Source organism: Perognathus longimembris, chromosome 21 (genome assembly GCF_023159225.1).
Source record: "Perognathus longimembris pacificus isolate PPM17 chromosome 21, ASM2315922v1, whole genome shotgun sequence".
In the NCBI taxonomy this organism is placed as follows: Eukaryota; Metazoa; Chordata; class Mammalia; order Rodentia; family Heteromyidae; genus Perognathus; species Perognathus longimembris.
In genome coordinates, this window is record NC_063181.1 from 5486582 (window position 1) to 5514413 (window position 27832).

General features: G+C 51.9%; 1 protein-coding gene across 1 annotated transcript; it reads left to right on the plus strand.

Annotated features, from left to right (window-relative positions):
* The first annotated feature begins 1702 nt into the window (after positions 1 to 1702).
* On the plus strand, positions 1703 to 27492 carry Nuggc (nuclear GTPase, germinal center associated). The gene is made up of 18 exons (XM_048330981.1): positions 1703 to 1805; positions 2062 to 2226; positions 2747 to 2855; positions 4010 to 4232; positions 4618 to 4842; positions 6107 to 6316; positions 11269 to 11429; positions 12419 to 12437; positions 12609 to 12698; positions 15424 to 15529; positions 17142 to 17275; positions 19870 to 20034; positions 22295 to 22452; positions 23960 to 24098; positions 24829 to 24937; positions 25391 to 25527; positions 26680 to 26770; positions 27335 to 27492. Exons 1-18 carry the CDS (start codon positions 1703 to 1705, stop codon positions 27490 to 27492), a joined length of 2502 nt encoding a protein of 833 aa, XP_048186938.1.
* Positions 27493 to 27832: the final 340 nt, after the last annotated feature.

The window sequence follows — 27832 nt, forward strand, 5'->3', positions numbered from 1 at the left end:
AAGAGGGAAGGAGTGTTCCCAGGTCACAGAGATAAGGGCCAGCACCTGGTTGTGGATGGACACACAAACACCAAAAAATGACTTCAGCGTCCCCTGGGCTGTGTGTCTTGCTGAGGAGCGGGACCCTTTTCTTGGTAGATAGTGGGTTTCTCTAGCAAGGGATTGAATCAGCCATGAATACATCCTGGGTTGGGCTGTTGGGGCTCAGAGCTCAAAAGTGACACCTACTGGCAGCCAAGAGCAACAGCAGCAGCAGACTGATTTTGTTTTATCCGGACCAACCCAAACTCTTCCAAAGGATACTTACCGGACAATACTGAGAAAGGGAAATGGAGACCTGAACCGTTAAAGAGAATAGTAAAGGTTGTGATATCCATTCAGGCAAGCACATTCCGGTTACATCTATAGGTGTAAGTCTCCTTTCTGAGTAGTTTTTCATTTTGGCAACTGAGGGGAGCATTCCTACTTTTCAGTTTAGTTTATTATATTAATTGCTAGTTCTTACAAAGCTGGAAGAAGTGCCCTGTATATCTGGGCTTGTCCTTTGTCATTATGTCACACACACACACACACACACACACACACACACACACATACACACACAGAGATTATGCAAACATTGTTTAGGAAACAGTTCCCAGGTTACGTCGCGGACATCCTTTGACATTCTCCCCATGGACAGGTCCCACGTTCTGAAGTCCCTTTTGGAACATGATCAGAGAGCTCAGCCTGTAGCTGGCCTGAGTGACTGAGGAGCATGTTCTTTCTTATTTGCTGCTGCTTCCTCTCCAGCTCCAGCCACTGAACCAGAAAGCACTTGCTCTTTAGTTCTAATGCAGACCCAACTGGCAGCCAGGGTGGGTTTTTCCAACTGAGCTTCAGTCCTTTCCCAAGATAGAGGAGTTCAAAGGGCACATTCTCTCCACCGTCACTGTGTGCGCAGGAGGGAGCAGAGCTTCACACTTTGTCACCCATGTGGCTCGACCTTAGGGTGGTCCCCTAGCGGGTGGGAACTGATATTAGAACACAGCAGAAGCTTTGCTGGTAGAAACAAGGCTGAGAAGAGAGGAAGACCCCCGTCTGGAGCTCCATGGCAGAGCCTGGCCCTTCTGCTCAGTTGCCAGTCTGTAGCCCAGGTGCCTCTGTCTCTCTGGTTCCTCAAAGATGATGACCTCCTGAGGTCACACTCCGTTTTGGAGCCTCAGGTCCTCTTGAAAAGAGCTGAGGGTGTTAGAGCTCATGGAGATCGATTCTTCAGTTCCACACCAAAGCCACTTCCTAAGGCACAAACCAGTCCTAGAAGCACAGGGCACCAGGTAGGGACTATTTGCAACACCCTTCACCCTCAGGACATGCTGTGGTTTCTTTATAGCCAGGTGAACATCACCAAGGTGATGTGGTTGCTAAAACCCGTCTGAAACGCAGCTGTGGGGCTATCGCTTTCCCTTCGCAACCAAAGGAAAGCATTTCAGTGACTGAATTTCTGCAGAAAGACAAACATCTACAGCTCAGGGCTTTTGATTCTTGCCAGTGTAAGGGAGCAGCTGCTAATATCTAGGCAGAGGAGGGGAGACATTCCCTAACTTAATCTTTGAAAGGCATCTGTCTTGTAGGATACCCTCCAAAAGGTGTATACTTGCTATGCCAGGTGTCTGGTTTCATAGAGGAAGCAGCCGTGGCTTCAGAGAAGTCATTTGGCGCAATGACGCCCAGGCTTCCCTCCGCTGCGGCGGATCCCTTTCTTGATCTGGTAAAGCCTGCCTTTTCCCCACACTTACCACTGAGCTTGGATTTTTCTGCCCACAGTCAGTTGATTTCCTGACACTTGGTATTTAGTGAAAAATAGCCATCGTGGCTTCTGGGGATGTGCAAATACCAACTTTCCTCTGAGGGTGAAATGTAGGTTGGAGTCTACATTTTGGAGCCAAATGCACAAAGCCTGGCAATTCTGGGAAGTCGCGGTGAAACCAGGGTGACCCACGGGGTTGTTTTCCAAATGAATTTCTGGGCAGACGTGGCTGGCGGGGTCCTCTTAGGCCCTTGGAGTTGGTGTATGAACAGATGTGAGGCAAAGAAACGGTCCCCAACTTATAATTTTTCACAACCTCCGTGCGTCTCTAGTTGACGGCGACCTATTTAAAGAACCAATGAAGAAAAGACGTCGGTCAGATCGAGACCAGCGCTTGCAGGTGTTTCCCTCCATGGAGCAGAGCGCCCTAAAGGAGTGTGAGTACCCGACAGAGGGAGGGCTTCTTTCATGCGGCTCTGTCATCCCCAAACATGGCTTCGATGCTCAGAGGAGAAGGCGCACACCAGAAGCTGGGGTGACCGTCTCCCATGGAAGCTGTTCCTCCAAGTCTCTGCAGACATAGGTGATCATCTCCGGGCTGCTCTGCGGTAGGAGGGTTGTTAGCAAAGCAACAAGGCCTGCGCCGATGTTTGCTTCGGTGCTCTAGTGGGCACCGATGTCTTTGCATTTTGTTCTTTTTATGACCACAGAAGGGGAGACTCAGAAGGGGCTGAAGCCCGTGGTCTATCGTCAGGTGGCTTGTTAGGAGGAGGTGCGGGGCAGGCCGGCTCCTCCGAGGTTGCCAGAATGGATGCAGCCGTCTCTGAGCGACACTCAAGCTCCACGTTTAATCTCTTTCTCCATTTCTTTGTTCCCTTCTCTGCACCCTCCTCCTTTGCTTCCGTAGCATTGGATCCCCGCCAGGGACGCCAGGTAACACATTTCTGTTGATTCCAGATGACAAATTGGAGTCACGGACCCGAAGGGTTTTGAGTAACACTTACCAGAAACTGATTCAGTCTGTCTTCCTTGACGACAGCATTCCCAATGGAGTCAAGTATCTCATGTGAGTCTGAACAGTGTACCGTCCATCCCAATGCCAGCGTCCGGCCTTGGGTGACTGTGGGTACCCCTGCCCCCACACCCCGACCCCCTGCCAAGAAGAGGAGTTTGCAATGGGAAACTAAGCAAGGCAGGCTGAGAAGCTTCCTTTAATGAATAGAGGGGGGCATCATTGAGATCACTGGATATCCTTGCAGATAGCCAGGACTCTGGGGATGGTGGTGTGGCAGTGGTGTGTGTGTGTGTGTGTGTGTGTGTGTGTGTGTGTGCGTGCGTGTGCGTGCTGGGATGAAACCCAGGCGTCCTGCATAGGAGGCAGTCCCTCTCCAACTGAGTTACATCCCCAGTTCATCCGTTTCTTTGTTTTCAACAGCCTTGCAAAATAGGCGCTATTGCATCAATCCTGTTTTACTGGAATTGAGCCTCAGAGATGTTGAGACACTGAACATAGTCACACAGTAGTGAAAGGGCCCCGAAACTGGCCCAGGCTATGCAACTCTTGAGTCCCTAACGTTTTTGTTTGTTTGTTTGCCATTCTTGGGGCTTGAAGTCAGGGCCTCAGCACTGTCCCTGAGCCTCTTTGTGCTCCAGGATAGGGCTTTACCACTTGAGCCACAGCTCCACTTCTGGTTTTTTCTAAGTAGTTTATTGGAGGTAAGAGTCTCACAGACTTTCTTGCCTGGGCCTGGCTCTGAACTGCCATCCTCAGAACTCAGCCTCCTGAGTAACCAGGATTATAGGTGTGAGCCACCAATGCCCAGCAAGCCCCTAACTTTTGATGCCAAGCTGATTTGAAAGTATTGTGCGAAAGCCATCATTTCTTCTGCACAGCACAAGAATGCACAGCTGCTGGGTTGCTCGTCATGCTTCTCTCTCTGCATACGTTTTTTATTTAGAAACAAGAATGTTCATTTTCTATAGTACACAAGCAAGGATGCTTCACACCTGTAATGAATTACCTTTACCAAGTAGTTTAGCATAGTCTTCTCTGTTCTCCAGGCCAACGCTGCGTGGTACCAAGGGATTCATAGGCCCTCTTGAAAAAGCAGAGTAGAGACTTGAAAGGATAAGGCAACTTGCCCAAGACTTGAACTCAGCACCTTTACATTCCGTTCTGACATTCTTCCTCACTTGATGTTCATTTAAAAATCAATACAGAAACAGGCTTCTTGCCTTGATTGAAAAACCATCATTGGACCCAATTTACATTGGGTTATTGGGAAGCACGGGGGCTGGGAAGAGCTCGCTGATCAACGCCATCATCCAGCAAGCCGTGTTCCTACCAGTGTCTGGAGAGAGCGTTTGCACTTCGTGTATTGTGCAAGTGAGCTCCAGACGCTGTGCGCGTTATGAGGCCAAAATCCACCTCCTCTCCGACCAGGTAAGTCCCTCCCTCCCTCCCTCCTTTCCTCCTCTCTCATTCTTCCTTTCAGTTTTTCTCCTCCTCACTTTCTCTGAGATCACTATATTTCTTATAAATGCAGCTCAGGCCTTTGACGAACGGAAAGGGCGCACTGTAGAATGAGATAATTCAGGGGAGTGAGATGGGGAATGGGTCCAGGTTCTGTGGCTGTTCTTGTGGTCCCTCGAGTCAGCCATTTCCCTCTGGGCCTCTGTTTCTGCATCCACAGAAGCAGGGGTTTGGGGATGGCGGATGTTAGGTTTCCTGAACGTGGGTCCCCCTGGCCTTCCATGGGGCCGCGCCTTTCCTTACTGTTCTCTCCATCTGTGTCGTGTGGGATGGGGCCCTTGCTCTGCTTCAGCAGGAGTGGAAGGAGGAGCTGAAGACCTTCACTCAACTCCTGAACGAGGAGCCGGATGGAGGGGAGGCGGAGGCCTGGGGCCGGGATGGGGCCGTGGAGGAAGCCGCCCGGAGGCTGCGGGCCGTCTATGGTGCGGGAGCAGAAGGCAGGAAGTATGAGGACTTGCTGAGGGCGAGGCCCAGCGTGAAGATCCCCACCTCGAGAGTCATCCTTCTGCAGGCCGAGGAGGTAGCTTTCGTTAAGAGTCTTTGGTGGAGCAGTCGAATGAATTTAGGAGAATTACCCAAGGTATAATATTTGTGTTAAAAGTAACAGATACCCCAATCAGATTTACCTATGACCCGAATTGCCCTTCATTATTTATGGCTGTTAGGTGAGAATCTTGGGTGTCTTAAAGGAGAGGGGACATTTTTGTACACAGAATAGACTATATACAGCGAGCCGAGGATTAATTATGGAGGCATGTTGCATGAAAATGATTAAACTGAGAACATTTAAATGCTAATCAGCTGGGGTTTCTTCATTTTGTCATATACGATGACATGCCCGGACCCACTTTTCAATTCCCACGGTAGTGGGGATGCCACTCAACCCAGCTTCTGTTGAGATGAAGTCATGTGGCCTTTTCTGCCCAGACTGACCTTGAACCACGATTCTCCCTATCTAGGCCTCCGAAGTATTATTATTATATATTCTTTTGCCAGTCCTGGGCCTTGAACTCAGGGCCTGAGCACTGTCCCTGGCTTCTTCCCGCTCAAGGCTAGCACTCTGCCACTTGAGCCACAGTGCCACTCCTGGCCGTTTTCTATATATGTGGTGCTGAGGAATTGAACCCAGGGCTTCACGTATATGAGGCAAGCGCTCTTGCCACTAGGCCATATTCCCAGCCCTTCCTAAGTAGTATTAATATGCGTGAGTGAGTCTCAGGTGTGTTTAAGCAGGAACAGGAGGCCAGAACTCCCTCTTGCCTCGCTACCTGTGGCTAAAATGCCCTGGAAAAGCCTGTATACCAAGATAAGGTTTTGTAGATTGAAGATACATTTTTAAAACGTTTTTAAAGATCAGTTTTCAACTTGGAAAATATGGTTACTATTATATGACTGATGTTATATAAATTGCTGACTTTCTGGCAATTAAAATGTTCATATTTGCCACATGGGAGGGATCCAATCTCCTCATAGTTTAGAAATTTGCATAGGAATTACAATTGTCTTAGAATCAAATAGATTTCATTATCCAGCAATGCTAGAACTTTCTCCAAAGTCCACTTCCAGCCGACTTGGGTTTCTTTATCTGAAAGGGAAAGGGGCTTCAACTTCCAGATCCTTCTTGGCTCTTGAGGCCTAGGCTTTTGTTGAGAAGATTCTGACGCCCACCCTCCACGCACTCCTCACTGTTGCTCAGCTCACCTTCCATGACCCCGTGTTGAAGCCAACCCAGGACAAAGAGCTGGGGACACGGCTAGGGCACTGGCTTTGTCCCTCCTCCTCAGGCAGGGGAGCTGTCAGTCAAGCTGGACCCCTATGTTCGGACTCAGGGGCGAGATCAGCGTGGAGAAGCAGCCGAGGCACAGATCTGGCCCTTGGTCAAGCACGTGGAGGTGACCCTTCCCAGGTCTGCCCCGATTCCAGAAGGGGTGGTGCTGGTGGACATTCCCGGCACTGGTGACTTCAACTGCAGAAGGGACGAGATGTGGAAAAAGGTGATTCTTTTCCTAGGGCTTCCTTCCCTCTTCCCACCACACCTCCATCCTAAGAAACAAACAGTGCTCCGCTCTCAAGGGATTTGATGAGTCCACTGAAATGAAGCCCTGTTTTCTGCTTTAGACTAGAGCAGAACCATGGCAGGATGTGGGTGGCCACAGAAACCTGGGAGGGAGGAATCACAAGGTAGACCGGGCAGCTGGCACAAGGGCATGTGATGTAGGAGAAGGATGCATGGTAGGGGGCCTCAGAGTAAGCAGAGAAACAGGGGAGGGTGGTGGGCGTGGCTAGGAGCTCAGGGGCCTCCCAGAGGGGGGCTGAGGGCGTGGCTAGGAGCTCAGGGGCCTCTCAGAGGGGAGCCAGGGGCGTGGCTAGGAGCTCAGGGGCCTCCCAGAGGGGGGCTGAGGGCGTGGCTAGGAGCTCAGGGGCCTCCCAGAGGGGAGCCGGGGGCGTGGCTAGGAGCTCAGGGGCCTCCCAGAGGGGAGCCGGGGGCGTGGCTAGGAGCTCAGGGGCCTCTCAGAGGGGAGCCGGGGGCGGGGCTAGGAGCTCAGGGGCCTCTCAGAGGGGAGCCGGGGGCGTGGCTAGGAGCTCAGGGGCCTCTCAGAGGGGAGCTGGGGCGGGGGCTAGGAGCTCAGGGGCCTCTCAGAGGGGAGCCGGGGCGGGGCTAGGAGCTCAGGGGCCTCCCAGAGGGGAGCCGGGGGCGTGGCTAGGAGCTCAGGGGCCTCTCAGAGGGGAGCCGGGGGCGGGGCTAGGAGCTCAGGGGCCTCTCAGAGGGGGGCCGAGGGCGGGGCTAGGAGCTCAGGGGCCTCCCAAAGGAGGGCTGAGGGCGGGGCTAGGAGCTCAGGGGCCTCTCAGAGGGGGGCCGAGGGCGGGGCTAGGAGCTCAGGGGCCTCTCAGAGGGGAGCTGGGGGCGGGGCTAGGAGCTCAGGGGCCTCTCAGAGGGGAGCCGGGGGCGTGGCTAAGAGCTCAGGGGCCTCTCAGAGGGGAGCCAGGGGCGTGGCTAGGAGCTCAGGGGCCTCTCAGAGGGGAGCCAGGGGCGTGGCTAGGAGCTCAGGGGCCTCTCAGAGGGGAGCCGGGGGCGTGGCTAGGAGCTCAGGGGCCTCTCAGAGGGGAGCCGGGGGCGTGGCTAGGAGCTCAGGGGCCTCTCAGAGGGGGGCCGAGGGCGGGGCTAGGAGCTCAGGGGCCTCCCAGAGGAGGGCTGAGGGCGGGGCTAGGAGCTCAGGGGCCTCCCAGAGGGGAGCCGGGGGCGTGGCTAAGAGCTCAGGGGCCTCTCAGAGGGGAGCCAGGGGCGTGGCTAGGAGGTCAGGGGCCTCTCAGAGGGGAGCTGGGGGCGGGGCTAGGAGCTCATGGGCCTCTCAGGGGAGCCGGGGGCGGGGCTAGGAGCTCAGGGGCCTCTCAGAGTGGGGGCTGAGGGCGGGGCTAGGAGCTCAGGGGCCTCTCAGAGTGGGGCTGAGGGCGGGGCTAGGAGCTCAGGGGCCTCTCAGAGGGGAGCTGGGGGCGGGGCTAGGAGCTCATGGGCCTCTCAGAGGGGAGCCGGGGGCGGGGCTAGGAGCTCAGGGGCCTCTCAGAGGGGAGCTGGGGGCGGGGCTAGGAGCTCAGGGGCCTCTCAGAGGGGAGCTGGGGGCGGGGCTAGGAGCTCAGGGGCCTCTCAGAGTGGGGCTGAGGGCGTGGCTAGGAGCTCAGGGGCCTCTCAGAGGGGAGCCGGGGGCGGGGCTAGGAGCTCAGGGGCCTCTCAGAGGGGAGCCGGGGGCGGGGCTAGGAGTTTAGGGGCCTCTCAGTGAGCAGCAATAGCCAGGATTGAGGGAGCTGGCTGGTTGGAGGATGGACCATCTTCCTGAGTGGCAGGAGCTGGGGGGCATGGAGTGTGGATGAGGAGGGAGAAAGAGGAAGACAAGCCTGGAAAAGTTGGCATCAGGTTGCTCTGGACAATTCCACTGTCATGGAATTGGACTTCCTGGGAAAACCTAAAGGACAAGAGGGACTAGGGTGAATTGAAGGAGTTCTGGAGCAAGGGTGGGGACGCAGGGGCATGAGACCCTGGGACGGGGAGGGACCACAAGCATCGTGAGTTCTGAGCACCTCCCCCCCCCCACCCCCGCCCGCAAAGAACTTGGTTCTTTCCAGTGCAGATTTGCACTAGGTGAATAGCTGGGGGGCAGGGGGAGGGGGCTTTGTGACTGCTCTGCTATAATGATCTAGACTTAGAGCAGTAACTGCTTTTAGTCATCTAACCTGTGCCCTGGTTTTACAGAAGCAAGGAAAGCTCACAGAGGGGAGGTAACTTACCCAAGAACACACAGCTAGTGAATGGCAGAATTTTCAATGGAGAGCAGGCTTTCCAGCTTCCCAGCTCTGTCTACCACCTCTCCTCTCCCCGCTCCTGGCCCCTTATCCACTTCCTGTAAGACAAGGGGTCCCAGTGTCCTCTGGCTCAGACCATGGGAGCCTTAGGGTGTCAGCCCTGGGGGCAGATCCATCAGACTCGGCCCAGGCCAGCCCAGGGAGTGACAGCTGGGGAGGGTCGGGGCGCCTTGCCGGCATGGATCGAGGTTGCAGCCAGGCCAGATATGCTGGGCAGCTTATCAAAGCAGGCTGATCTGGCTGGAGCCTCGCTCCGAGGAGGTCTCTGGAGCGAAGGATGGTTCCAGCATGCTCTGCTTGGCCCTGGCTCCCCCGCATTCCTGCGGCTTCTCCAGGGCCTCTCACAAGAAGTTACTGGAGCTGTCCCTTCTCAGGGACAACAGCACAGCAACATCGCTGTGGCTGCCAGCCTTGTCTTTCCTCAAGTGACTCGAAACCCAGCCGTCCTTGCCTGGCTCCTTAGAGGTTGTGTGGCTCTAGGCATGTCACCTAACCCCTCTGGGACCCGTTGTCGTCCTGGGGAGGGATGGAGGTCAAGTGTGTAGGGGTGCCCCCCCCCCCCCTCAGAGGTCCAGTTAGTCTTGCTTTGTAGATTCTCTGTTTTGGTTTTTTTTTTTTTTGTGGGTTTTTTTTTTCTTTTTTTCTTTTTTTTTTTTTGCATCTTCCACAGGTCTTACTTTACCAAGTCCTGGCAGTCAGGAGCTTTGTGTGGGACCTGGCAGTTAATGCAGGCTTTACGCTCATCATCATTGTCCCTGTTAATACACATTAATGAAGGATCTGTAGTTTATCAGGACCAACGGGAACACAGAGAAAGAGGCTCTGCCTTGGAGGAACTCCCTTCCTCCTACCCTTTTCCCTTCCTCCTATCCATTTCCCTTCCTCCTATCCTTTTCCCTTCCTCCTACCTTTTTCCCTTCCTCCTACCCTTTTCCCTTTCATACCCTATCCTTTGATCTTCCACACCTTTGGGGGCACTTGCTCTTTGCTATGGCCATCAAAGATCCCCAATCACATGTAAGTTTCTTGTAATTTGAGAAGTGGAAGGAGGACAGCCCTTGTTTTTGTTTTCTTGTCTAAATGTCATCCTTTACAAGTAATGGGTCAGGGCCCATAGTCCTGGCTCTAAGTGGTCGTTTTTCTTCCCAGGACCTGTTTTCTTCTCTGTAGTTCAAGGGACTAGTCTAACTGATTAAATGACTTTTTTTAAGCAATGATCTATGGAGTCAAAAGGCTCAGGGAGGCACCGAGCTGATGGTGAAGGTAAATGCTCTATCCTAATTTGAGCAGAGAAGCTTTGGTTTTAGAAATCCAGCTCAAGCATTGGAGTTCTTCACAAGGCATTTAATCTGGGCTAGATACTGACAAAAGGGAAGGGTGCCGGGACTGCCTTGTCTTAAGAGAAACAGACAAAAGGGTTGTCCTGGGCTAGACAGCTGGATGTTAGGAGATCTCGCCACTACAAACTTGGCTAGTCACCAGCTGTGCGGTCTTGGAAAAAGCAACTTTGAAACTCACTATGTAGATGAAAGTCCTCTGAACTTTGTGACGTTGGGACCAGACAAGTCTTTGTCATAAGGGACTGTTCTAGGCATTGGAGGATAGTTAGTCTTTGCCCACAATTGCCTCCAGGTTTTAACCATTAAAAATATCTTCAGATATGGCTAGCTATATCCATGGCACAAGATCTCCACTAGTTAAAACCACTGATATAAAGCAAGATAACAGTGCAATTAACAAGCCATGAACTAGTAACCCCTGAGTATCATTAGTGAACTTGATCTCTGACTGGCCCAGCATTTCATTATATGGAGAGAAGAGGAGCAAAACAATTCAGTAAGAAAACATCACAGGGCAGTGCATGATACAGAAGGCTGCATCATTAATGAAGCAGTGTGTATGCTATCCATAACTTCTCATTCCTGAATCTTTGCGACTGAAACCACCGAGTGTCTGGCTCCCCCACAGGTGGCCACGTGACAAATGTGCGTGGACAAGCGTCACAAGGTGGCAGCCTCGTGGTAGATGCGTGACCCAAAGGAGTTCTGAAAAGCTACTTTTCCTAGCGAGCAGTCAAGGCCAACGAAGCGAGTGAGGGTCCTGAGCTCAGAGGACTGACTTCTCGAATGATCTCAGCCGGTTCCCCTGGGTGCAGTTGGCTCCGCTGCACGCAGCTTAGAAGCCCTGTCTGTGCCTGGGACGGGTAGATTCCGATGCAGGGTGGCAACCATCCCCTTCCCTTGGGGAACAGCCTGCAGGTGACCCCGTCTGAAAGGTGTGACCCTAGGAATCTGGGTGTATAGAACGCCCAGGCGAGGTACCAGCCCATCCATGCCTCCATCGTCGTACTGGGCAGATTCATGAAGGACTAAGCAGAGGGTGTGGCCAGTGCAAAGGCCCTGAGAGGTAACAGATCGAGCGAGGCCCGTCTGGGACCCGGCAGGCAGCTCCAGAGGTGCGCAGAGACCAGGGTGGGGGCTTGGCAGGTGTGACCGTGAGCAAGGGCAGAGGGAGGGTGGTCCGCAGTGTCGCAGCCTCCCAAGCTGAAATGCCGTCCACGTTCTCATGTCCACTCTGGGCGATCCCGCAGACCATTGACAAGTGCTCGGCCATCTGGGTCCTCAGCGATGTGGAGAGACTGTCCGGGGAACTGCTGAGAGAGAGCGCCCGAGCCTGCCGGCGCGGCCTCTGCCGGGACGTCGCCCTGGTGGTCACCAAGACCGACAAGCTCCACCTGCCGGAGGATTTAAGGTAGGGAGGCTGCGGCGCCCAGCTCCACCCCGACCACACGCGGGACAGCAAGTGACTGCTGGGAGCCAGGTGGCTCTGAGGTGGCTTGGGCAGCGTGTAGGGCAGCTGCGGGGCGTAGGGCCCCTAGAAAGAAGGCCCTTCCCGAAAGACCCCAAGTCCTGCTTCCCATTCAACTACGGAGCTCAGAACAGGTCCTCAAAGCATTAGAGCACCTAAGGCTGAAAGGCGAGCGTGACAGAGCTCAGCTGGCACTAGCAGATGTGGATTTCTGAATGGAAACACTATAAGGAATCTTCCCTGTTAGGATGGCTTTGAGATTTAGTAAAGGGGGGGTCCAGGGTGTGTGAACCAGGCTGTGCCCGGGGGGGTGCGGTCACAAGATGCAAGGCAAGGTCACTCACTGATGCTCTTACAAGAGCTTCTTTGCCTGTCCCTTCTACCGTCTCCTCCAAGTCTGACTGCTACCTCGAGGAATTCACCGCCCCCCCTGAGTAAGGTCAGGTTTTGCGGCGTTGTTTTATGCCCCCTGCAGTTTCTCTGCACCCCATCCACAACCCCAGAATAAATATGTCAAGCCTACCCTTTCCAGTGCCGCTTCAACTAAACATAGTTACGTCTGGTTGAGTACCTATTTACTGAGCATGGTGGCAGAGGTTGAGGCCTCTGAGCCATGGTGTAAAAGAGGGTTAAAGATGAGACTCCAGCGATAAGCTAAGTGTTGTGAGGTCCGAGGCTGAGAGGGCTGCCTTCCAATAGGGATGGAAGTCGGGGGGGGGGGGGGGAACCAAAGGAAATTTCCAGAATGTAAACTTCCTTGCCATTGAGAACTCAGGACACTTTTCTCTGATTGGGAGCGGGTGATCAGCAGCGGGAGTGAAGAGTTTATCCAATGGTCTAGAGATATGGCTGTCAGTGCTGCTTTCAGGGAAAGCTCCAGAACACAAAAGTAAGGTTCAATAATTGTGATATTTTTTCTAATTTCATTTCAGGGAAAGAAAAGTGGGAAATGTAAGTATGGGCCAGTTACTTATTTATGGTCAATACTACCTCATCTTTATGGTCAATACTACCTCGTCTTCTGTGTAATGAAGATGGCCAAACTAATTAATATGCATCTTATCACCTTATTACAGATAACCCCAGCTTCTTCATATGCTTTTATTTCCCTTCCCAATCCAGCACGCTATTCAGAGTCAGCGGGAGGCTATTTTGGAAAGAAACGAAACAATAAAACTGAAAGGGAGTAGACTGCTCAAGGAAAAACTGAAGGTGAGCTTGCAGATCTTCTGGAGTATTCTTCTGTTTTGCAACCATCAGAGTTTGAGCAACAATCACAAGGGTTCGTCCTGTATAGTAGGAAGGGAAAACACTTTGGAGTGGGCAGTTTGAACTTAATTCAGCAGTGTGGCAGGGCTTTCACCTGTTCGGCTGACTCTGTACCCCTGAGCTGTAACCAGAGGCCTATTGCTCCCTCCCTCTGGGACCTAAGGCAAGTTACAGTACTTCTCTGGGCCTCTATTCCTCCTCTGTGATAGTTGGGAGGATTGGGGGAGGAGCTGGGAAAGACGGCTCAGCCAATCAGGAAAGACTGCACAGCGTGAGGTCTTCAGTGTTGGAATGGAGATGTGCTCTGCAAACACCGCAAGATGACAGGGGCTTCGGGGATTAGGGGCAGAGGGTACTGTGGAGAGATGAGGGAAACCCTTCAGCCTCCTGAGCTTCAGTAATCGCTCCATGCACATCTTACTGTTTCCTTAAATTGTCTACTACGTGGTCACTAACATAATACAAACATGGAGCTTCTTATTCTACTGGTCTAGTACAGGCTATAAAGCTGAAACCAATTTTAAGTGGAAATGAAACAAAATGGCATAAGTGATGTACCAGAGTGGGTATAATGGGATAAAGTGGTTTTGCCAAAACTAAACTTCAGTGCTGGGTTCGCTGGTAGAAGAAGGCATTTGGCTCATAGCCAGTTCCACACTCGGTGACTTCCTGTAACACTGAAGTCGAGAATGTCTGTGGTACTGCGTGGGATCGCAAATGTCAAGGCTTTTGTTTGCAGTGGGGGATGACGAGGCCTCGTACTTCAGCCAGTTTTCCACGAGGCCATCGAATGCCAGTGCTCCTGAGGCGATAACTAAGGAAAGCTGTTCTTAATCTCCTGAATTGGTCTTGTTGGCATGAAGGAAATATGCATTTTATGAGGCCCTAATCATATTATTCTGAAACTGGAAACATACGATACTTCAATGTACAATTCACAACTACATTTATTGCTAATAAACGTGGCGAATTGGTTTGCGTGAGCCCGGGGCTGGGTGGCAGCGTCAGCTCCTAGGGCGGCTGCTGTTCTTATCACTGCAGTCCAAGTTCTGAGGACTCACGACCAGGTGATGCCTGAAGTTCACAGCCACTCAACTGGAGTGGACCTGTCTTCATATAGAGCAAATTTAATTTAATTTTTTTGTTGTTTGTGGGACTTGAACTCGGGGCCTGGGGGCTCTTCCTGAGCCTCTTTGCGCTCAAGACTAGTTCTCTACCACTTGAACCACGGTACCACGTCTGGTTTTTGAGTTGTTAATGGGGGATAAGAGACTCACCAGGACTTTTCTGCCTGGGCTGGCTTCAAACCGTGATCCTCACATCTCAGCCTCCTGACTAGCTAGGATTACAGACATGAGCCACCAACACCTGGTGAGCAAATTTAATTTACACATAGAAAATATGAGATGGCAGTATATTCTGAGACATTTGCATAGCTCTATGTTGATACTTTAAAAAATTATAAAAATGGAAATGACAGGAGAAGAGCCTGCAGAAGAAAATGAGAGATAGGGAGTGAGGGTGAAGTCAGGGGCAGCGAGGAGAAGAGAGTTAGGAGCGGGAGCGCTCAACACTTTCAGTGCTGCAGACGTGTCCTGTAAGAAGGACCCAAACTACTCCATGCTCATGGAGAGTAAGATCAAAGGATTGGTTCACGCCAGGAACTATTTGATCATACAGTGTGTCTCGTGCCAGCTCCTCATTCAAGAAGCTGAGCTGCTAAGATGGAGTCTCGTGGATTTTTCTGCCCAGGCAGGCCTAGAAGAACCACAGTCCTCCCCATCTCAGCCTCCCGGGTAGCTTAGAATGACAGGCGCATATCACCACACCCTGCTGTGGGTTGAAGAGGGACCCCGGGTGTTCCCCTAGGCTGGCCTTGAACTCCATCCTCTTTCTCTCAGGCTCCTGAGTAGCTAAGATTATAGGCAGGAGCCACTGATGCCAGACAACACCATGGCATGCAATGACCCAGTTTCTAGGTCAGTCCACCTCTTGAATACCTGGAATTAGCACGTTTCACATGTGAATTTTTTTTTGGGGGGGGGGGTGTTGTGTGGCACAATTCAAACCATAATATGGTGGCTTCTGGCAGCTGGCACAAGTGTCTCCATTCTGAACTCAAGTATGTGAGTTTACAGCTCGACACAGGGGGCGGGGCCTCGCCTTACCTTTTGTCTGTTACAGCTTGTGTTAGGAAGAGTCCATGCTTCTACCTCCCTCAAGAATCCAGGTCCCTGTGGCTTTCTCTGCTGCTAACAGTTGGTGGCTTTCTCCGTAAGGGAGAAGGACAGAAGGATGGAGCAATGGTCTCGTCGGTAGTGTGACTTGCAGTGCACCTGCTCGCTCACCAAGCCCCATCTCCGGCTGGGTTCCACAGGGAACCCCCTCTGGCCATTCACATATGCCTTTGCCCTGTTCCCTCCTGACATTTCCTCTAGAATTGCCATTTTTTTGGAACTCCCAGAGGTCAGTTTCTAGGCAGCGATTTTCTCACCACGTCTTCTGACCTTGTGAAGCGTGGACAGCTGGCAACAGGATGAGTGTGTGCTTCTTGCTGAGCTCCTGCAGAACCGGCAGTGGAGGAACTGATCACTGCCCCGTTCTTCCTTGAGACCTGATTAGTGTTTCCTTGGCCATGCATGACCTTTGTGTGCCTTTCTCACTGCAGAGAAAACTGCCGGCGGATCTGAAGGTTCTGGAAGCCTCTGATTTGGTGTATACCGTCAGCGCCCATGAGTACTGGCAACGGGCCCTCCTCACCGAGGAACAGACGGGTAATGGACAGTTCTGACTCCGATCACTGACATTCCCTTGGCACCCTCACCAGCCTGCTCTTGGAACATTTTGTGCCATAGATGTTTCCTTCCCCCGCCCCCCGCCCCCAACTCTGCTCCCAGCTTGCCACAGTTTTGGTAAATATTAGCAAATCTATGTGTTTCATTTTATTTTCTTCCACCCTGCGTTGTGTGGCCAGACACCACAGTTCCTCTCTCCTTCTGATCTTACCAGGGGTTGGGAGAGGTCAGGAGGCGGGTGGTTATTTCCGTGGAATGTGTTCTGGCACGCCTCACGCACCCAACAACAGGCAGCACGCATTGTTTCCCAGCGTGTGGCCTGTGCTTTTGCTGTGAGGTGGCGAAGGTAGAAAGCATGGTTCTTTTCTTGGCAGACTTGAGGTCTGGATGAAGAGCTAATGTGACTCCATGTGCAAAAAATTAACAGAATAGCTAGACACATGACTGGCTGTGAACACAAGGGAAGCTCGGAGAAGCGCGAGTCCTTGTAGGAAAGCTCACTGGATCTCAGCTGGAACTCAGGCTTTGCACTCTTTTTATTTTTATATTTTTGCCAGTCCTGGGCCTTGAACTCTGGGCCTGAGCACTGTCCCTGGCTTCCTTTTGCTCAAGGCTAGCACTCTGCCACTTGAGCCACAGCGCCACTTCTGGCTGTTTTCCGTATATGTGGTACTGGGGAATCGAACCCAGGGCTTCATGTATACGAGACGAGCTCTCTTGCCACTAGGCCATATTCCCAGGCCAGGCTTTGCGCTCTTGCTCAGCACTTTCACCGCAGGCTGGCACTCGGCCACTTGAGCCACATCGCCACTATCAGCTTTTATCAGAGATAAATGCCTCTGGGATTTGTCTGTCTGGGCTGGCTTTGAGGGCTCCGTGCTCTGATCTCATCCTCTTGAGTAGCTGGGATTACAGGTGTGAGCCACTGGTGCCTGGGCTGAGCCCGACTTTAATCTGAGCCCAACAGGGCTTACACTGTGTACCCATTTGCCTAGACCTGTACCTACGTGTGAGTGGGGACCGAGTTCCCCAAATCAAGGGAACTGGTTGAACAAGGGACTAGAAGACAGAATCAGCAGGGATATGTAAGGAACTAAATAGAAAAATCCTATTTAATTTGAATGACGGTAAAACCATGAGCTGCCCTAACAAAGTGGGCCAGCTGTCTATCTGTCAAAGGGTTAGGATGAAGGCAAGTTCTGATGTAGAACCCACACACGGGGTGCTCGATCCTCTCCATAGCCAACATAGGCTGTCCTAGTGTTCGAGGTACATGACACAGCAACATCTAGAAGGATCAAAGAGCCTAGACTCTAGGAACAACCGCTTTTGCTTCAACTCTGCAGTGAGAACCAACCCAAAGGCAAGTGCCCATTATTTTAACTAGCTTGTAGTTTTCTCTATCTTTTGCTTAATAAACTTAATATTCAGCTTTGCCGTGGATGAGCATAGCTATGGTTCTTCTGAAAGTTGGCCAGCTCGCTCAGCTGTCATTTACCCAGACCACCAACCTCATTATTCAACTCCTATGAATTCTACTGGTTACAAACTCCCGGCTTTTTGAAGTGTTTGCGCTGCCTGTGTCTTCCAGAAATCTCCAAGTTAAGAGAATATATCTGGAAAAGACTCCTGGATGAGAAGACGAGGATGGTGACAAACTACGTCACAGAAGCCTTCGGCCTATTGCTCCTCATGGAGGGGTTCAACGCTGCAGACAACCTGTTGGTAAGGAAGATCCCTGGTTATCTGCTCTTTCCCCTGCCCAGGCAATGTTCCCTCCCTCCTGTTAGAATATTAACTTACAGTATTTTCTTTTCCCATATCAAAGGAAGATACAATTCTAGGAGCACTTGGGAAAACCACAACAAAAAAAAGATAATCCAAGAGCTAAAATTGTAACATGTGAATAAAAGGAATAATATTTTACCTGGACAGATGGGCTGGAAGAAAATGTTCAGTGGGATCTTTTCGTCTCTCCTGAGATGTGGGATGTGTTTCAAGATGGCAGAGCGATTTGGTTTGTTTCTAGTGGAATACAGATAATTGCTGGTCATTTTGCAGAAGTATGTGCGTGCACACAACCCCCCAAATGGTTATCTGTCTGTGTATTTCCTTCGTGCTCTGTTGCTCGCAGAATCTCAAACCCAGAGTAGCAGCGTAGTAAAAGAACGTGACAGCAAGGAACTTGGAGGGAACGTCAGCAAAGCTGAAACATTTATTTTCGCTGTCTAGAATTCAGGCCTTTTGGATGTCCAGTTAACTATTATGTTTCTCTTGGTAATGGATGAATATATCTCTTTGATGGATGTCTTTTTAAGTTCTAATGTAAACAGAATAAGCTACCGAATTAGAGGCTCGAGGAGAGTTGAGAAAAGTCAGCCCCTCTCGTCAATCACTGACTGGTTTGTTTCTTTGAAGCTGAACACACAGACAGCAGTCAAACCACGCATAAAATCAGAACTTGGCCCACTACATGCTGCAAGCTACCTAGTAACCAGCCCCTTACCTGCAGTACAATACCCAGCCCAGGAAGCAAGCCGAGCCCATCTCTAAAGACTTAGATATAGTCAGATTGTTTATCTCTAGCAACAACCCAGGAAACTAGACAAATAAATAACCAGGACTGATGAGCTTCTGTAATCTAACAGCCGTATGTGTACCCCTAAACACACACTAGGACCCCCTGCATTTAGTTAGCCTGCTCCCCGCTCCCAGCCCCCCCCCCACCCCAGGCCCACGGTCTCCATTCCAGGCGCACCAGAAGCCTGCTGTCTTTCTCACTGTCACATTTGAGTGACAGTGTGTGACAGTGGCCTTGTATAGAAAATGCCCCTGCGTGTTTGTTTTGCTCACTTGGTTGAACCCGTTGACTTCCACACTTGCTTTTACCCATCACATTTGGAGTCATCTGACTTCTTGTTATGCCCAAACAGGGAAGAGTTGGGAACATCCACTGGGGGCTTTGGTTTATTTGTTTTGTTTTTTGTTGCCAGTCCTGGGGCATGGACTCAGGGCCTGAGCACTGTCCCTGGCTTCTTTTTGATCAAGGCTAGCACTCTGCCACTTGAGCCACAGCGCCACTTCCAGCTTTTTTCTATATATGTGGTGCTGAGGAATCGAACCCAAGGCTTCATGCATACGAGACGAGCACTTTACCACTGGGCCATATTCCCAGTCCCCCACTGGGGGCTTTGGAAGGCCAATGGGCTGGTTTTAGAATAGGCAAGATGAGGCTGGGTGAGACTGGTGGCGGTGCTAAGGAGAGGAAGAGATAGCCGCTGTGATTTCTACGTGAAAATAAGCTGTGCCAGCTGGAAGGGCTCGGCCCTTGGGCTCGGTGCCGGCATCTGAGAAATCCCACATGGCGGTGGCGCACAGAGCAAAGCCACCGCCTTCTCCTTCGTGCTCTGCTTTGGTTTTGGTCTAGTGGTGTGAGACAAGAACAAAACCCCACTGGAATCTGACAGGGTCAACTCTGACTTTTGTCCCCTGAAAGAGTTGGGAAAAGGATTCGACCTTCCAACTTCCTGAAAAAAAAGTTCTTCAGGGTAAAATCTGCCTTTCTGCCCAACACAAGATTGCTTTTGGAAGTGGCGATGGAAAATGAATCAGATGTGATGCTGTGTGTGGTTGGTTTCTTTTACAAACCCAAGGACAAGGCATTTTGCCATCAAAGCCAGAAGTGCCTGTCCCTCATGCTCTTCTTTGCCAACCAGGGGTGCAGCTACCTAGGGGTTCAATCCTATCCTTGCCCGCCGGCCTCCAGGCATAGAAGACACGGGGTGCCGGTGGCCCAGAGCTCTCTCCTGAGAGCAATCTAAGGAGTTCCATCAGCTTGCCTCAAAATTCCTTGGCCTCTGATACTGGTTTTAGTTCTTTGATGGAAAGCTAGAAGGAAAGACTTGTCGGTGCCTTTGAATTCTGGAGGAAAAAAAAAATCAAACCTAAGAATGTATGGGATTGATCATTTTTTTTCAAGACTGTGATTCTAATCAAACCCTTAAAGTTTGGGTGGTTTGTGATTTCAAACACACAGCCGTGATTGTTAAGAATTGATAGGAAGTTGATATGACACTTCCGTGTTTGTTTACTAGATTATGACTTGGATAATTACTTGTGAAAGTAAGTTTCAGGAGGCACCTGGTTGTCCTGTTCACAAAGCCAAAGGAGAGCTTTCTGGGGAACAATACAAAACCAACTGCCTGGGATTGTGCACTAAAGCTTGGGTTGATGACAAGCATAATGGAGAAAGCGAAGTTTGGGGAGAAGGTGCCTCTGGGAGGGCACTGCCCGCACGTTCTCTCTGGCCCTGTCCTTAGAGTGAGCACTTGCACGTGAGTGGCCTGCGGCGATTTGTGGAGGAGCAGACGGAGATGCTGGCGAAGGTCATTGAGCAGAGCTTTGCCCACATCCAGCAGCCCCTGTGGGAAGGGGTCCAGGCGGCCAGGGCTTCCTACCGACGCATCCTTGGGGCCTGCCTGGTGGTGAGTGGCTCTCTGCAGGAAATCCTGTGCTATTGTGTGAGGCCAGGCTGACAGCCAAGCTCTTTTTCACTATCCCATTGTTTGCTATGGAGATAAAGAGGAAGAAGACATTGGGAGAGAACACAAGTTATGCATTGTGCATTGTAGGTTCATAGTTCAGCAGAGACATAACTAGAATCTTGGAACTAAGAGACTCCACTTGAGGGCCACCAAACACCCACTGTGGAGCCCCAGGCAAGGAACTGAACCCGTTTTAAGGCCTTTTGTCTTTCTCTTCTGTAGAATGAGAAGGCTAAATACTTGCCCTACTTACCCTGTGGTGTATCCATAACCTCTCATCTAGCAACCAATTGTCTTATTTCTTAGTTAGTTGCCTGAGGCTCCTGAGAGATGACAATGTAAGTGCCAGGCAGAATTATCTAAGACTCAGGGGGAAGGAAAGAAGCTCAGACTGCCCTAACAAACTGCCACAGAGCGGCTGAATGATGGACCAAACAGTGACTTCTTTTTTCACAGTTTGGAGTACTTGAAGTTCAAGATCAAGATGTTGGCAGTGGTGGTTTCCCTTACAGTCTTTCTCCTTGACTTACAGACAGTGGTCCCAGTGTAACTTCATGCACATGGTCTTTTCCTCTGTGTGTGTGCACACACACGCACACATGTGCACAAGGTCTTTATATCTTAGAAGGATACCAGTCCTCTTGGATCAGGGCTCCACCCTTATGACATCACTCCACCTCTATTACCTTGAAGGTCCTCTCTGGCAATTCTATCACATTGGGTGTTGGTACTTCAACATACAGACCTTGGAGGAACAAGCTCCAGTTATGTAGAGTGATGGATGAAACTGCCCATGTAGTAAGGATGATATGAACATCTTTATAGTTGGGAGCAGGGTACTGAATTGCTTCTAGTACAAGTTGTAGTATTAGCAGTGAAAAGCACAAGAAAGAATGCATGTACTTTTTCTGTAAGCTTTGCACGTCTGTGGATGGCAACAGCATTTGAGCACATGGACTCTTCTGGGTGTTATTTTCTATGTGTTTCATTTCAATATCGAAATCAGCAGGCCAATGTGCTGCTATTGACATAAAAGGGAAGTAAGAGATGCCGGCAGTATAAGACAGAATAAATGCAAAGTAAAAGCTAAAAGAGAAGCAAGAGATGGTGGCTTAAGGAGGCAGAGATGGGAGAATCAAGGTTTGGTGCCCGCCAGGATACTTCGGAGGCAGCCAGGGCAGATAAATCCTGGAGATTCCTGTCTCCAAACAACCAGCAAAAAATGGGAAGTGGAGATGTGGCTCAAGCGATAGAGCATCAGCTGTGAGCAAAAAAGCTGAGTAAGAGTGTAATACCCCAAGTTCAAGCTCCGGTACCAACACACACACACACACACACACACACACACACACAAAGGAGTGAATAGATTGGAATGGTGGGGTCTAGATACAGGAGCGTGAGCACTAGAGCATCTTGCACATAGGTGGGGGAGGGTAGCCCAGCATCCACACATCCTCCTTAGCTCCTCTCTCTGTGCAGCTAGGATTACAGGTGTGACCCACTATGCCTGGCTAGCAAACACATTCTAAACTCTCCTTAACTAACAATCACTATCTTGGCTAAATTTTACTAAGGTCTCTTTCTTTGTATTTCCCTCTGATTTATGAATGTATTCCCCTGGGTGGAAAATTTCCCCAGGGAGAAAAAAAAAAAAGCTTTCCCTGGGAATCGGTATGCAAATCAAATTGTGTTCCATTATGCATTTAACAATAAGTATACAAGATTTGGACTATCCTCAGGAAATCGAAGACACACATTTCCTGTCAGGTCACAGCACGTTTTCATTCATCCATTCATCTGCTCCATGATTACATACTTAACAATTATCTGTCAAGCACTGCCTTAGTCTCTGCCCGATGTGGAAGACCTAAGGTCAGATGAGATACCGTGCCAGGTCCAGGCAAGCAGAAATATAGCTTGACAAATGAATAGATCGATAAATAAAACATGGTATGGAAATCAGTGACTCAAGGGGGGGCCCACAGCGTTTCGGGAGCCCAGGCAGGGGCGCCCAGCCAAACTGGAGGTGGGTATGTGGTCTTCCCTGTCTGGCTTAGTGAGATGTTTAAACACACCATGTTGTCTCTACTCCTTCCTGTGATTCTTGGGAGTGCTCTGTGGCCAAAGCCAATGCAAACCTGATCCGGCTCCTTTCTAGCGATGGCCGCTAACTCTGCTAATCCGTTGTTTAATTGTCTAGAGGACCAGAGGGAACCAAGGCTTTCACCAGACTCTCAAAGCTGTGTGCCTGAACAATGGCGTCTATGCCTCCAGGACTCTGGCCAGAATCGACCTGAATGAAGCCATCACCCGGCCCATCTACGACCAGATCGACCCTGTGTTTGGAGACATTTTTAGGTAAAGGACCTCTCATCTTGCTTCTTCGTGAACAAACATCTGCAGGATCGGAGCCAGAGTCTCTCAGTTGTGAGAATTTATCCTTTGGCCCTGGGAGTGCAAAGAATAGCGGGTTCCTTGAGGAGGAAAGCTGAGCCTTTGGCAAAACACAAACGTCTTCTAGGTTTGCTTTACTTAAAAAAAAAATTTACCCATGGTGACCCGGGGTCCAGTTTCAGATGTTGCTTCCAGACTAATAGTATGAGCCCCAGTATTTGTCAAATAACTCCTGCATGCAGCAGGGGATACATTTTCTTAGCCCAGGACACAGTATTTTGATTGGAGAACTTGGGATTAAGCACACATATCGCCTTCCGAAATTTTCCTGAATGCAAAAAACAAAAAGAAAAAGTTCCTGACATATTCATGCGTGTGAACGTGACACTGAGTGAGAAGCCGATGGCCTCCCTCCCATCTTCCCTCACCTCCAGTTCCGCCATCCACCCGAAAGAAAGAGGTTCTTCTATTCCGGTGCTGTGCCTCGTCCTGTCTCCCTGCTCCGCCCCCTCCCTGCCCCGCCCCCTCCCTGCTCCGCCCCCTCCCTGCCCCGCCCCCTCTCCCGGCTCCGCCCCGGCTCCCTGCCCCGCCCCCTCTCCCGGCTCCGCCCCGGCTCCCTGCCCCGCCCCCTCTCCCTGCCCTGCCCCCTCTCCCTGCTCCGCCCCCTCTCCCTGCTCCGCCCCCTCCCTGCTCCGCCCCCTTTCCCTGCTCCGCCCCCCTCCCTGCTCCGCTCCTCCCCCTGCTCCGCCCCTCCCCCTGCTCCGTCCCTTCTGTCATTTTGCCTGGTTGATCCACCAAGGCTCCAGCCATTCCTGCTCAGCCCCCTCTTCTCTGCCTCTCCTTTCTGTCGGTGCCCACCTCTCATTGACAGCTGTGGAATACACTCCACATCCCTCCAGTGGCTTTCCACGCGTCCCCCCTGCCCCCAGCTCCCCTCTTACCCTGTGTCTGCCAGCCTCACGGGGAGCCGAGAACAGCAGTGGCGGGCATCGCGCCCAGCACCTGCACGGATTCGTTATGTCACTGAGCGATCCCTGCCCCACCACGTGGCTTCTGTCTTCTTACACACCCACCCCTGAGTAAAGAGCTAGGATGGGAAGCTCAGGTTCAAGCCGGACACCAACGGCTCACGCCTGGCGTCCTGGCTACTCAGGAGGCTGACGTCTGAAGGTTGAGGTCTGAAGCCAGCCTGGCCGGGAGAATCCCCAATCACTCTTATTTCCAGTGAGTTAGCAAAAAGCTGTCAGCCTTGAGTGGAAAAGCTAAGCAAGTTCCTCACCTGTAAAGTGGGCATCCGTCACACTGACTGCCCTAGGACCCTGTGTCAAAGGTGTGGCCTGGCACAGCGCCTGGCACACTGGAGGACTGAGAGCTGTCGCCGCTCGTCGCTGCTCTCTCTGAAGTAAACGAAGGATGTCACTCGTTCATGCTTGACTTCGTTGTCTCAGCCGTCCACGCCGTTTCTCCCCAGGGCCGGCAAACCCACCAGCTCCTCCCTGATGCCTCTCATAGACGCGTTCAAACACTCCCTGCAGGAGAAAATGACAGAAATCACGATAAGAAGTGGCTGGAAATATGATAGCTACAAGAAGAGTTTCCTGACCCAGGAGGTATGTTCCTTATAAAGTGAAGCGGGCTGGCAGGACTCGCAGGCCCCCGTCTCTCCCCATGTGTACCCCGGGAGCACCCAGGGTGACTGGATGTCCTACTTGGAGGCCCTGAGAAACGTGAAAAATAAAAGAGGCGGGGGCCATTTATTTAGTTGTTTTTGCACATCACTTAGTGGTTCTGAGGACCAAGAAGACTTGTGTGTGGCTCTCTGGTCAGTAGCTCTCTTGTCAGTGGCTCTCTTGTCTGTGGCTCTCTGGTGTGTGGCTCTCTGGTCAGTGGCTCTGGTCGGTGGCTCTCTTGTCTGTGGCTCTCTGGTCAGTGGCTCTCTTGTCTGTGGCTCTCTGGTCGGTGGCTCTCTGGTCGGTGGCTCTCTTGTTTGTGGCTCTCTTGTTTGTGGCTCTCTTGTCGGTGGCTCTCTCTTCCACAGTCAGTTCCAATCGTACGGCAATGCCGGGAGACAGTGGCACTTTTCTCTGCTTCCCATCCAAAGAGAGCTTGTTCTAGAACCCTACCTGGGCCTGGATTTAACCAAGCGCGTGCCTACCGATGATAGTGTGTGGGAGCAGGGATTCATGGAAGCCTTCAGGGGTATCAAGTTGCCGAGGGCCTGCGTGTGAGACAGCCGGCCATCACAGGAAGCGGAGGGGCGTGGCCGGATGCAGGCTCGCCTGACCTTGTCTCTGTCACACAAATTGTCCCACATGCTCCTGTGTCAATGTGGCTTCTCAGGTCAGCGCCATCCTGGGCGGCCTGGAGGGCCACATCCTCAGAAGGAAGAGGAGAATCTACGAGTCTGTCGCCAGCTCTGTTCAGAGCGACCTGAAGCCCTGCTATGAAGGTGGGCTCCAGGGGGAAGGGGCTCCTCTCGCTCATCCTCGGGGATCTTGTTGCCCCTCAGCATCCTGTCCTGGCCTTAGCAACTTAGCATCCTCCTCGTGTCTTACGTTCCAGTGATCCAGCCTCTGCCCTCCATGTCCGGCCTCAGTTCCCAGCTCACATTCATATGAGACTCACTTTGAGGACTCGGACTTCTTTGGAGGGGAGCAGGGAGGATTGTCATCTGCTTAATTCACTCATTAGGTTTTCTGAATAAGGAGTGTTCAGTTATTTTTATGTAAATGTCTATATGTGTGTATGTAGATGTAGCGGTGTGTGTGTGTGTGTGTGTGTGTGTGTGTGTGTGTGTGTGTGTGTGTGTGGTTTTCTTCATTTGCTTGCTCATTTCCCTTTCTGATGCCACAGGCTTCTCACAAGTCCTTGTGGTGTGACTGTGGCTGTCGTTTTTTGCCAGAGGCAGCGCAGATCACTGGCAGAAAAGCCTGCGAGAGAATGAAGGACATCATTCGAAGAGGAGTGGACAGACAGGTGGCCGAGGGCATGTTTGAGAGGGCTCAGGAGAGGATGCAGCACCAGTTCCAGCTACTGAAGGTATTCATTCCCCACGCAGCCTCAGTGAGACTCCCATTCCCGGGAGGCCTCTGTGGGGCCGGGAGGGGCAGAAGCAGAAGGCCCGGGGCCCGGGGGAAGAGGTGAACTTCTTCCTCACGGGTCCAGCCAGGCCCTGCTGCTCAGCTTGCCTTCTTCCTGTCCTCCATTGCTGGTGTCAGCTTTCCTCTGGGCCTGGGGCTTCAGGATTGTGGTCTACCCAGCCCTTCCCTCTCTCTTTCATTAAAGTGTTTGAAATATTTTAGTTCTAAATGGACAGAATTTACTTTTATACATAGCTGATGTTTGAGATTTTACTGCTTTTGTTTTTAAAATTATCTCTTTACCACGTTCTTTGGACTGAAGAATGGAAGCAGTGATCTTTGAATGTCCTGCTCAGTCTTCGATAGGTGAATCTGTGCGTGGCTAGCTGGGTTGTTTGCTCTGTCGTGAGGTATGGCTGCTTCAGGCTTGGGAGCCTTGTGTCTCCCTCTCCCCCGTCTGACACTCAGGAATACCGAGGTGAAGAGCATGGGAGACACTCGCTCAAGGCTAGAGCTTTTGGTCTGGCATTAAAGAAGGATCAGATTTGTAGTCGGGAGATCGGGACTCAAAACTGTGGAGTCCACCACGCTTAAAGAAAGGAGCTGGGTATTTTCCTAAAGGAAACGGAAACAAGCAAAGGGAAGAAAAATGGTAGTCAAGAAAAGGGTCGAGAGCAGCGAGAAGACGTTGGTCAGGTCACCAGGAAGAAGAATCAGACCTGTCAATCAAAGCATGCCGCACAGGGGAGGTGCCATGCACGTCCCTCCAAGGACGGGCAGCAGGGGAGGACAGTGGGCAGCCACCAGCCCCGCCCCTTTGTCCATCTCGGGGTTGTCATCCGTGCCCCACCCTCCTCTTGAGCCCCCGATTCCCCGGTCAGCCGCGGAGGACACCTCTCGTAGTCTTGATAGTCTGGAAAGGAGATGAAGAGGAGGTGCTGCCCTCTGACCCCTGGGCTCTCAGTGCCCCGCAGACTCCTTCGCTCTTAACCTGGCTTGGACTCTGGCAATGCTATGCTGTATCCTCTCGGCTCGGGTGGACTTCTGCTACGAGATCCGCTTTCCCCGGGGGCTGCACGGGCTTAACAGACACACTGTCCTTGTCTTGTAGCGTGGAATCACCGAGAAGGTGAAGGGCAGCGTCGCCACCATGCTGACCCTGGCTTCGTCCCAGGGTGACAGTCTCTACAAGGAGCTTGCAGGTAAGCTGTGTGCGAGATCATGGGAGTTCGAGAAGTCAAAATGAGAAGCACTTCCGGGGCGTCAGTGGTGACGATGATGCTCATCTGACTGACGCAGGCTTTGCCAAGCACCTGAGCGAGGTCACGTGCTGTGCCTTGGGCTCCGACTCTGGGCATCGCCGCGCGGAGTGTCACATGACCTCTCAGAGGTGGGTGGGCAGACAGACAGACAGACTCCGATGATGGGGAGACCCCAGGTTCCGTCACCGGCAGGTGGCCAAGGCCCGTCCACAGTTCTGCCCTTCTATCTCACGCGTCCCTTCGTGTCTGTGGACGTCTCTTCGTTCCATGAGTAGCTGCGGTTCTTTCTAGATGCTCCGTGCTGAAACAAGGCATGGAGGGGGGGGAGGGGGGCGTGGCTGACCTCAGGCGATGCGTCACCCGGTGTGCTGTGTCCTCTGTCCCCACCTCCCCTCTCACACCACCCACTCGGGGACCGGGGACCGGGCTGTTGGGGGCTTGTTTCTGGGGTCCAGCTCTGAAGGGTCCGCTAACCCCTGAGGCTTGGCTTCCTCCTCTCCCTAGACGTCCGGAGCGAGTACAAGGAGATGGAAAGGCTTCACCGAGGCCTGAGGGAGGCGGCCGAAAATGCGCAGCTGCGGAAGGCCATGCGGGACTTCCTCCTGGGGGCGCCCCGCAGCACGGGGGGGCCCTCGAACCCCACTCTCGCTCCCAGGGATTAGGCTCGAGGGAATGGAAAATAAACCTGGAGCCAAGTCACCAGACTTATTCCTGTTTGAGATTGAATGGAGAATCTCTCTCAAGCCCTACGCCGCTGGCCACTCCTATCCCCCCAGCTACTCAGAATGTGAGGTTCCATCTAGAAAAACACCAGGCTGGAGACGTGGCTCAAGTGGTAGAATGCCATCCTTGAGCAAAAAGGCCAAGTGAGGACACATGGCCCTGAGCTCTGCCTGGGCTGGTTTTGAACCTCCATCCCCAGATCTCAGCCCCCGGAGGAGCTTGGATGACAAGGCGTCAGTCACTGGCGCCCAGCCGCTGTGTTCATTCAGTTAATTTATA